This window comes from Rhagoletis pomonella, unplaced genomic scaffold (genome assembly GCF_013731165.1).
Source record: "Rhagoletis pomonella isolate Grant_MI unplaced genomic scaffold, Rhpom_1.0 Rhpom_scaffold_00003, whole genome shotgun sequence".
Classification (NCBI taxonomy): Eukaryota; Metazoa; Arthropoda; class Insecta; order Diptera; family Tephritidae; genus Rhagoletis; species Rhagoletis pomonella.
This window is the reverse complement of record NW_023458557.1, coordinates 80,925,311-80,936,243: the sequence shown is the minus strand read 5'-3', so window position 1 is coordinate 80,936,243 and position 10,933 is coordinate 80,925,311. Positions and strand designations below refer to the sequence as shown.

Genomic DNA, 10,933 nt, shown 5'->3' with positions numbered 1-10,933 from the left:
CAAAGTTGTTGGCCTTGATACAGCATACTAAATCGCCGAAAATTTAAAAAATCGGACAATAACCACGCCCACATCCCATATAACGGTAATTTAGAGAAATACAAAATCTTCGATAAATCAGTAAATATTAAAGCTAATTTATTCAAAATTGATGCTTGCAACAATTCTTTACGTTTATGGTAAAATTTTGGAAAATGGGCGTGGCACCGCCCACTTATGATCACATATATGTATATCGGTAATCGTTCTACCAATTTGTACTGTACGGTATTTTTATTGTGCTTGCCAAATAAAAGCAAAACGTTGAAAATTATTGAAATCGGATTAAAATTACGGCCGCTTTTTATATAACGGTAAATTTCAGAAATGCTTGAAACTTCAATAATTTGAAATTTAAGGACGCTAATTTACTCAAAATTGATACACCCCGGCTTACCATCTAGCGGTAGCTTTCGGAAAGGTGAAAAAACATATATTTAATACTTGCGCCGGGTATTTAATGTTCGGCTCCGCCCGAACTTAGACTTTCTTACTTGTTTTTTTTTGTGTGTTAATTCTAAATATAAAATGCTTTAGTTTTTGAAACATATCAATTTTGTAGCTGATAATTTATTTCGGTGCAGTTAACGCATGAACAAAACTGACTTTTATCTTATCTTGACTTAAAATAAACGGTAATTTTGAGCTATATTTCTCTTAAAATGTTGCATGCAATAATGCTTGCTAATGACCTACTCACAATAGCCGCGTTTAAGCATGACCATGTTGAGTAGAAGTTTACAGCGGCACAATCAGTAGTACTTAGACGAAAACGTGCTTAAAATAAAAAGCTTGAGATGTAGTGCAATGCCAACACTGAAGCCGAACTGTGCTTACCGCATTCGCAAGTTGAGAAAGGTTAAGGCATCTACTAACTGCTTGTGGGAAAATCTGAACACATATATTACAAATCTTTTATAATGTGAGGATGGTCTAATGTTTTGAGGGTCATTCTTGACAGCGTCTGGTTGTTATCGACCAAACATATTTTTTTCTCTCGGGACTAGTCGTGTTGCATTTTGAAGACTTTAAAATATAAGAACCCAACGATTTTTTGGTCGATAACACCCTTTTCTCGGTCGCGGTTACATATCGCACACCTAGATCTAAATTGCGATCAACTCGAAAAAAAATTTTTGGCGATTTTTTTGCATAAATCAATTCATGGAACTTACATCCAATTAATGGACATATGTTTTTCTTCATGATTATATACATTAACTAAAAAACTACTGTTATACATGTTTTTGTATATTTGATATGAAAGGATTTTCCTGTAGATTTTTAAGTCATACATTAATGCTAAATGAAGATATCAATTTCAAACATTTTTGTAGGAGTCTTAATCAATAAATTCCTCGTTAAATAATCGAAATTGCTAAATTATTTCTTTATTTTCTAGGATCTTCAAGTACCTTATTGCCAATATGCACAACTCTATTGCATCACTAGAAAAGAATTGCTCAGAGCTCAAATATGAATTTGAGTCAACCAAAGAGAAGTACAACGTTTCATATGAAAATGTTAAGCCCTAAAGTTAAAATTTATGATCATGCATTTTACAGGAATAACACACAAATAGCGGACATTAATAACTCAAAACCTCCCTATAGTTATGTCGCACTCATCGCCATGGCTATTCAGGTAAGACTTGGATTGAAAAAGTTGCACATGGAAATTGAAGCCAACATTTAGGGCATTATTCTAGCGCCAAGCGCCTATAAATATTTATATATGCACTACACCTACGGCTAGTTATTCGTTAAAATATTATTTGGGAACCCAATGAAATATAGCTTTAAAGGGAAAATAGTCTATCTCGACTTAAGCTATTTTAACTGACAGATGCAGCTATATATTTATTTCATTTGTTTTATTTTTTAGAATTCACCCCTTAAACGTGCTACACTTAACGAAATTTACAGTTACATTACAACGCGTTTCCCATATTTCGAACAAAATAAAAAAGGTTGGCAAAATTCCATACGACACAATTTGAGTTTGAATGAATGCTTCATCAAGGTGCCACGTGAGGGTACGGGCGAAAGGAAAGGCAATTATTGGTCTCTGGATACGCAATATGAAAATATGTTCGAAAATGGCAACTATCGAAGGAGAAGAAGAATGAAGCGGCCTTACCGTTCGGTGGGTCATTTTCCGAAATTGCTGACGGATGCCTGCCCATCGAAATTGATTTTCAATCACACACCTTGTCAGACATACTACAGATACAACACAAAGTATTAGCATGTTTTTCAGCGCCAGATTGTGTACATAAATTTAATTAATATATATATATTTTTTTTTTTTCAGTACTCAATGGATACCCACACAGCCTTTGTCTACTTACTGCCCGCCAGCAGTTAGGAGTACCTTTCCGAATAACTCAGCGGTAAGTTAATTGAATGAAACAAATGAGTTGGAAATAAGATTCAAATTTGTTTCTTATCGGTAGACAAGTTTCTCACCGCCTTTATTGGGTGCGAATAACTACAACAGCATAATGAATCCGGGTGAGTAATATAATATGTACTGTTTTTTTTTTTAAGGCTAGCTGGTTGTACAACAAACACTATATAAATTCATATTTCAAACTTTGTACAAAAATTATAAAAATTCTGCAAAACGTTAACCTTTTTAATCAGAATTTTTAGAAAAAATTTTGGTATGCGGTTTTGTAGCCCATTAAATTGTAGTAAAATGCAGTGCAAGTTTCAAGCTGCCAAAAAAAATCCCGTTGATTTTAGTATTTTTTTCCCCCGGCAGTGTCTTATAAATAAAATAAAACTGTCGAACAAACTACTTTGCATAGAAAAAATGCGAAACACCATCAAACAAACAAAAAAAGTATCAAAAAGTAACGGTATTCTTTATCAAATTGAAACATGCACAACATTATACAACATTTTAATGGGAAAAGAAACTAGTACATACGATTTTTTTTTTATTCTTAATAAAAAGTTTAAAGTTTTGAAAGTTTTCGAATTTTTGTAAAAACTCAATATGCACGAATCAAACATTTTTCAAACTTTTTTCCAGTCTTTGAGAAATTCTTGATTCTTAAGTGGAGATCCAACATATTTCCCAAGGTTTCACTAAAAGTAGAATAAAGTTTGAATTCAAATTGATATTCAAACTTTTCTCTCGAGTGGAGAACTCAGATAATTTTCCATACAAAAAATGTGCCGTTTGCTTGGAGAATGGGTTGGTTCTCCAATTGAGGTACACTTAAAAATCAACATTGGACCTTGGAATTTTTATTTAGAAATTTTAAATGTGGATTTATGTATCTGTTGTTTTTTATGTATAACCTGTTAGACTTTTAACAAATAATAATAAATAAATAATAAACAATAAATAAACAAAAAAAAAAATAACAGTCAGAACTGGTCAAAATATCGCACTCCTATTATTTTGTAGAGAACTGTGCATATTTTGCATAATAATTTCCTTCAGAGATCTTCAAAAATGGTGATTTAAGTGAACTGGACCGATTTGAAAATACCTCCAAAAGTGGAGTTTTTTATGATAAAAAGAGTTTCTTAAAGAACTTTTTGAAAAAAGTCCCCTCAGATGACAAAACAGATTAAGCTTAAAAAATCTGCATAAAATTTTTTAAAAATATTTTCAACGGAATCGTAAGAACGAGATCTTTGATGTTGTTTTTTTTTTTTACTTTTTCAAAGATTGATTTACGAAAAGCTTGAATAACTGGGCCAAAACTATTCTGATTTAGACTTATGGGATCTCAGTAGAAAGGTATTTTCCCACTGTTATTTCTGTCCAAAAAAGACATTCGTGTCTCAATTTTTATATACATTTTTTTTTTTCAAATACGAACATATTTTAATTCAACTTTGATTGACGTTCGTTCATCATACCTTTCTCTTTCATCGTTTGAATGAGTTTATTAGCAAAGAAATATAAAGGGTGAGAAAATACCTTTCCAATGACACCTCACAAGCGTAAATCGGAAGAGTTCAGGTTCAGTTATTCATGTTTTTCTTATACCAATCTCTGAAAAAAGTTACAAAAAAAAGACAGCATCACAAATCTGATTATTACGATTCCGTTAAAATTTTTTTTAAATATTTTTATGCAAATTTTTTAAGCTTAAACCGTTTTGTCATTTGAGGGGATTTAAAAAAAAAATCTTTAAGAAACTATTTTTATTTATAAAAAACTCCATTTTTGGAGGTATTTTCAAATCGGTCCAGCTCACGTAAATCTTAATATTTTTCCGAAATATTTTGGTGGACGTATTAAAATATAATAGATTTTATAATTCCAATGGAAAAACAGTACCGATTTTTTTTTTTTGTATGGGAGTGATGCAGTTTAATGTACATATGTATGTATGCACATATATAATAGGGTGTTCGATTATTCGCCTTTTTTTCCAAACAAATGCTTATGCTTGAATGAATTCATGACCAAAAATTACAATAAAACTATTAACTGTAAAGAGAGCTTTTGTTTAGAAAAGAGCAAAGCAAAACAAGTTCGAAGTTAATTTAGATCAAAAGTAAAACAAATAAAAATCAGTGAAAAATTCACGTTTGGTCATATTTAAACTTGTTTTAATACTTTAGTATGAAATGAAACACCCGGTTTGTTCGCCTATAGAATAAAAAAACAACGTTGAAAACCGCTTTAGAAAAACCGAGTCAATTAACTTGTATGTATGTGTACATATATGTAAGGCTAACTATGTTCTACTAGTTTCTTTACTTGAGATAATCTTTTAAAGCTTAATCAGTAATAATGTTTAATTAATATGCCAAGGAATGCAAGTTAAATTTCAGATACTAGTATATCACTCGTTTTTTGGAAGAGTAAAACATAATTTAAAAATTTTTATTTCGTATTTATTTTTATTTACATCGGGATAACAGATTAGAAACTGTCTACCGTTTCTCTCGAAATTTTGAATTTTTTGATTATGATCAGGGCCGAAAAGTTTGAGCTATTGCTTGAAATTGCTTATTTTGCTTATTCAGGGTTTCCAAGCTTAATTTTAATGATCACGCTTATTTTGCTTATTTTAACGTATAAAGCTAAGTAACAGACCTTTTAAGTAAATGGTCAAGAGATAAATTGACATTATTTCGTGTGTGTGAATAGCAGTGTCCAAGGAGTTTGGAAATCTGATATTTTACAGCCTGCTGTCTCACTTTTTCCTTACGAAATAATAGAAGGCGCATATATTTCTGTTCAAAACAAGGATGGCTTGTACGCTTCACAAACAAACTTTAGCAAACCATAGTAGAAAGCGTAGAAAATTTCTGAAGAAGTTCGTACTGCTTAAGAAAATTTGGCTCAATACATTTTTCTTGACCATTTTTGGGTTTTTTTTTATTCATCGAACTAAAGAAATGTTTACAAATAATGACATAAAAATAGATCTAATTTTTATTAACCCGTAACTTCAACTGCATTTCTGATTGGATACAAAAATTTAAGACCAATGGTTCGTCCCTACGGGAAGGCATTTGGTGTTGTTAAGAGAATTACATAATTTATCTCAAATGGAGAATAACGGATATTTAAAAAATTTAAACGACCAACGCAGATCTCCATTATTTGCTTATCAGGCAACACTTTTATGTGCATAGGAATTGTTAAATCCTTTAAATAAACTGAATAAAAAACAAAACATTAAGCTTTACTTTTTTTTGTTTTTTTATTTTTTTTTGCAACCGTATTTACCAATGTTTTAGTGCTTATCTAAGCGCTTAAAATGGATTTTTTCGTGCCTAATTTCTTCGACCCTGATTATGATATGTATTCTTCCAGCAAACAAGTGGTATATTAACTATATTTAAGCAAAAGTAAAACAATTGTCGCTGTTGTATAATATTTAGTGCTGTTGTACATTTGCAGAAGGAATTTCTACCGACAGTGTGAAGCTGCCAGATTCATGTCCATATCCAATTTGGAATACGAGTATGAATAAATTTTATTACTTCTTGAAACTGAATTTGTATACATTTTTCTTGTATATTTTTTACAGTTCCTGATTTGATGATAAAAGAGGAGATTACAACAGCAGGCCCTTGCGATGCTACATTGATAGGTTGTCAGAAGCAGTATGCTTTACATTAATGAATATGATAAAATTGTGCATAAAAACATATCTACATAGGTACATATTATACATACAAATGTATATGTATGTATGTATTCTATAAAAAAAAAAAAATTAATGTAATTGTAAATTGTATTATATAAATATGTATACATACAACGCCTCACGAAAAAATTAAAGCAAGCGAAAATCAAGTAATTGAATAAACTATATACATATCGTCGTTTAAAGTACAAAATATCTAAACGTAATAAGCAGTGCAAGAAAATGTTACACCCTTTTGCTCAAATTAGAAATCAATATCTATATTACACTGTGTTATAAAATAAAAAAAAAAATTGCTCGAACTTTTTAAGTGGCGTAGTACAGGTCGAGTAATTCACGAAACTGCTTTCAAATACCCTCGAAGTCTTAACTTATTCTTAAAAAACCATTTACGAATGACTTCCGGCACTAAACAATTTTTAAATCGGTCATTTTTTAACCAATTTTAATTTTTTATAAGGCTTTAACAAGAACATTTGTGCTTTTTAAAGAAATAACCACTTTTGTGAGCGTATTGTAAATATGTGGAAAACTTTTGAAATAAATCGGAAATTTACACCAATTTTTATTATTTTTCCCAATTTCACAAAATTTTTTGCCAAAATTTCAAAAGTAGGGCTTGTTTGAGTTGCCATCACAGTGTTGCAGTGTTCCGCGAATTATTAAAGTAACATTTTCGGTGTTAAAATCAAAAAAAAAAAAAAAAAAAAAAAATTATGAACTTACGACATTTTTTATAAAGAGACAAATTAAAATTTTTCCTGATTTCAACTAAATGAACTATTGAAACCTCAAAGTGAATCCAATTCAACGCATTCACATTTTTTCTTAAATATCATAGACGAAATTTTGGAAAAATCTTTAAAAAATTCATAACTTTCAAAATTGTCTAGTGATTTGTATAAATGGTACCTAGAGTTTTACGCGGAATTGAACATTCTTTTCGAAGTAATGTCTGAAGGAGGCTATTTTCTTTGAAATTTTAGAAAAAAAAAATGTTGGCGTATTGGGAAAAATAATAAAAATGTATGTTAAGTTCAGACTTATTCCAAAAATTTTCCACACATATACAATGTGCTCACAAAACTTATTATTTCTTTAAATAGTACAAATATTCATCTTTCCAAAGCCATATAAAAATTTAAAATTGGGTAGAAAATACCAGCTAAAAATTGTTTTTTTTTTTGTAAAAATGTTTTTTTTTTTAAGAATACGTCGAGAATTTGAGGGTGTTACAAAAATTTTAAACGCAGAATCATAAATTACTCGACCACTAGGTCACTTACAAATTTCACGATCAATGTAACACCGTGTTATATATTTTTTATATAGTATAAAAATTTAGCTGTTTTCTTTGTAACTAATTGCCTCAAAACCAAATTTGGAAAGTATATTCCTTAGGACCGTGGCAAGGTCATAAGCTATATCTTAGTCCGCTAGGCTGCACAAGAGTCGAGATATTCTGTATATGATCCGATTTTGAAGAATTAGAACGAATAATGTGGGTGTGACCTTACGAAAAATGGATCCACTACTAGGTGCCGCTAGAGTCGAATTATTCCAAAAATTTGTATTTATGATACAATTTTGATGATATTAGAGAGGTATGCTGCTGGTGCGATAAGAAATACTTTTATGAAAAAAATGAATCCACTAGGTGGCGCTACAATTGAGTTATTCAGAGAAACCCCTTCGAAAGTATGGAACGCTACCAGACTTAGGTTGTAAAGCTGTAAAAAAATCGAATTGAAGGAGAAATTATAACTGGCAGGCGAAATGGTTTGGATACCTTGAATACCAATTATTTCCATTATATTTCTATTCCTTTTTAAGAGGTTTCAATTTCCAGTAAACATTTGCTTGGCAATGACAATTAACAAGTCGAAGGAGGTGATTTGAGGACCAGCTATTTGTCATACGGTCAACTATATGTCGCTGGCTCTCGCGTTAATAACCCTGATAATTTGTACCTAGGTGAATTCATATAAGGTGGTAGCGGCAGCAAAAACTACACTAACAAATTAGGTATACGCATGATGACAATCAAAACACAACAAATGTACAACAAACACATAATTTTCACAATTAAGTAACTGCGCCGGTAACACCACTTTATATGACTTCGCTTTGATTTGTACATACATATTTTCTCCAGACGGAGATATTATTTATGAAGCTGTTTTGTAAATATAAACTTCAATTTCCGATGTTTTATACGAGAACTTTTTATTTAAAATGGCAAAAATTATTACAAAACTTTCCAAGGTAAGAGTAAAATTCGTTCGTAATTCGTTTCTATAAAATGTACCCATAGCATAGCCGAGATAAAGTTGACTTTTAAGCTGCAGCTATTTTCGAGGGGCATCCCATTGAAAAATATGTCTAAACACTTCTAATAAATTTGGAGCCCATTTCATCTTAACTCTGACTGCGTGACATTTGTTTTTAAATTCATCAAAGCTGTCCTTTTAGCTTTAAAAATCTTCAAGTATGTATTCGAGCTATTGATATTCGATTAATCGAATAATCGAATATGATGCTATTCGAATACTAAAATTCCATTAGCTGTATTCGAATAATTGCACACCATCGATTACACAGGGCCACATTGATATTAGTGCGGCAAATGTTAAAGCTGTTTTTGATAGACTTCTGTGCTGGTTACGAATCCGTAAGTATAAAGTTTCCATAAGCTCGAGATTTTTAGAAAAACGAGGTCAAAGTGTCAAAAAATCGCGTTTTTTGCAATATTCGAGAAGCTCTAGAATGGTGATAGGTGAGAAGAAAGAAAAGGTGATAGAACTCTCCGCTTAGGCTCAAATTAAATCAAGAACTCTACTACTGTTCCTGAAAGCACCATCCCTACACCTTGACCTGATGGTCACTTATCGTCCTTTATTGAAAAATAAAAAAAAATACTGGAAAACTGCTATTGAAAAAAATGACTACAAGTGAACTTAAGGTCAAGGTGCAGAGATGGTATTTCTAGGGATTGAAATCGAAAGCTCAAGTCTTAGTTTAACCCTAAGTGGAAGATTCTAATATCTTCTTAACCGACTTCCAACAAGGAGGAGGTTATCAGTTCGTCGGATTTTTTTTCAGCCGATTTCGATATTTCTTTTTGCATCGGAAAGGCAGTGTCTCAGAGGTGGTCCCATACTAATCTGGTTTAGATCCGATCAGTGGATCATGAGATATGTATATATATATAGAGATTTTTTTTTATGACAGTTGAAGTCGGTTTTTTTTTGCTAAAAATTACTTGTGGTTAATTGCGTTAAGTACTCAAATTTCGCCAAAATCAGTTTTTGCTATTCAACAAGTGACTATAACTGACCATCAAAACAAGGTGCACAAATGGTGTTTTCAGGGATAGTAGCCAAGAGTTCTAGCTTTAATTTAAGCCTAAGTGGAAGGTCCTATCACCTAGAGCTTCTCAAATATTGCGCAAACGCAATTTTATGACACTTTGACCACGTTTTTCTCCTAATCTGGAGATGATAGAAAGTTTATACTTACGGATTCGCAATCGGTACAAAAATAGTCTATCAACAGCTTTAACATTTGCCGCACCAAAATTTGTTCCCCATTTTTGTTCGAATAATTTCAAGAGCCCTAGTATGTGTGTAAATGCAAAAGTATTAAGCTACGCTGACGAAGTGGCGGATATCTGCTAGTTAGTTTATAAAATTTTATTTCAACATAGTATGTATGTATAAATGTTTGTAAAAGAAATGAAAATACATAAATTATAAACGAGGCGCCAACCTCATACATATTTCCAAAATCAAAATGTACCATATGCACGGTGGCCGCCGAACAAGTAGGGACGCGGAATTTGGATTATTTTTCTTTTGCTTAATTAAGGTTTATTATTTTTTTTTATAAAAGTACTAGCAATTACCCGGCGACCTTCGCTGCGCCTTAAATGTATTTTTGTGTTGTAACTCTCCCCCTAAGCTCTTATGGCCTCATTTACAAAATATTTTTAAAGAACTTTATGAAGTTAGATTTAAAAAAAATCGATCTATGAAGCATTGTTTATTTATTTTTTTTTTGAGTTAATATATTTTCGAAGGTAATTAGAAAATATGTAAAGAACCGACTTTCTCTTGGAAATTTAATTTAGAATCTTATAACTGGAGTCTACTATCGCACCCTTTCCTCAAACGTGTATTGATTCAATATTCAAATAACGTATATTTATATAATTTGAAAAAATCTCCCTACTATACAAATATGTACAGCAATATTAACTAATATTTTCAAATGTTGTGAGAGGGACTAACAAAACAAAATTACTTTTAAGGCGCAGCGAAGCACGCCGGGTATTCGCTAGTTAGTTAATATTGCTGTACATATTTGTATAGTAGGGAGATTTTTTCAAATTATATAAATATACGTTATTTGAATATTGAATTATTACACGTTTGAGGAAAGGGTGCGATAGTAGACTCCAGTTATAAGATTATAAATTAAATTGTTGTCAATGTTTTTTAATAATTGTAAACATTCCCCAGCTGTTTCTGTTTATTTATTAGTAAAAGGCAGGACTGCCAATCTTGCGGCAAAACAATAATAAAAATCCAAAAAAACACGTAAAGCCAAACAGAATTAATTGCAAAACGTGCAATGATACACACATTAAATTTCTTATGTGCACCCTCCACACAGACCCCAATCACTTCTGAAAATTTCATTTTATGTGCACCCTCCACACAGACCCCAATCACCCCTGAAAATTTCATTGAAATCGGGCAA

General features: G+C 31.4%; 1 protein-coding gene across 1 annotated transcript in view; it reads left to right on the top strand.

Moving 5' to 3' along the window:
- LOC118735624 (forkhead box protein I1-A-like) overlaps positions 1-6,219 on the top strand; it is a gene marked incomplete at its 3' end in the record, with an annotated part of 22,359 nt that extends 16,140 nt beyond the window's left edge. The window contains 7 exon segments of the mRNA XM_036465480.1: positions 1,442-1,540; positions 1,605-1,683; positions 1,924-2,279; positions 2,353-2,431; positions 2,495-2,552; positions 5,923-5,985; positions 6,053-6,219. Of these exon segments, the coding sequence (XP_036321373.1) occupies positions 1,467-1,540; positions 1,605-1,683; positions 1,924-2,279; positions 2,353-2,431; positions 2,495-2,552; positions 5,923-5,985; positions 6,053-6,144 (801 nt within the window). The 5' untranslated portion in view covers positions 1,442-1,466.
- Between the last annotated feature and the right edge of the window lie 4,714 nt (positions 6,220-10,933).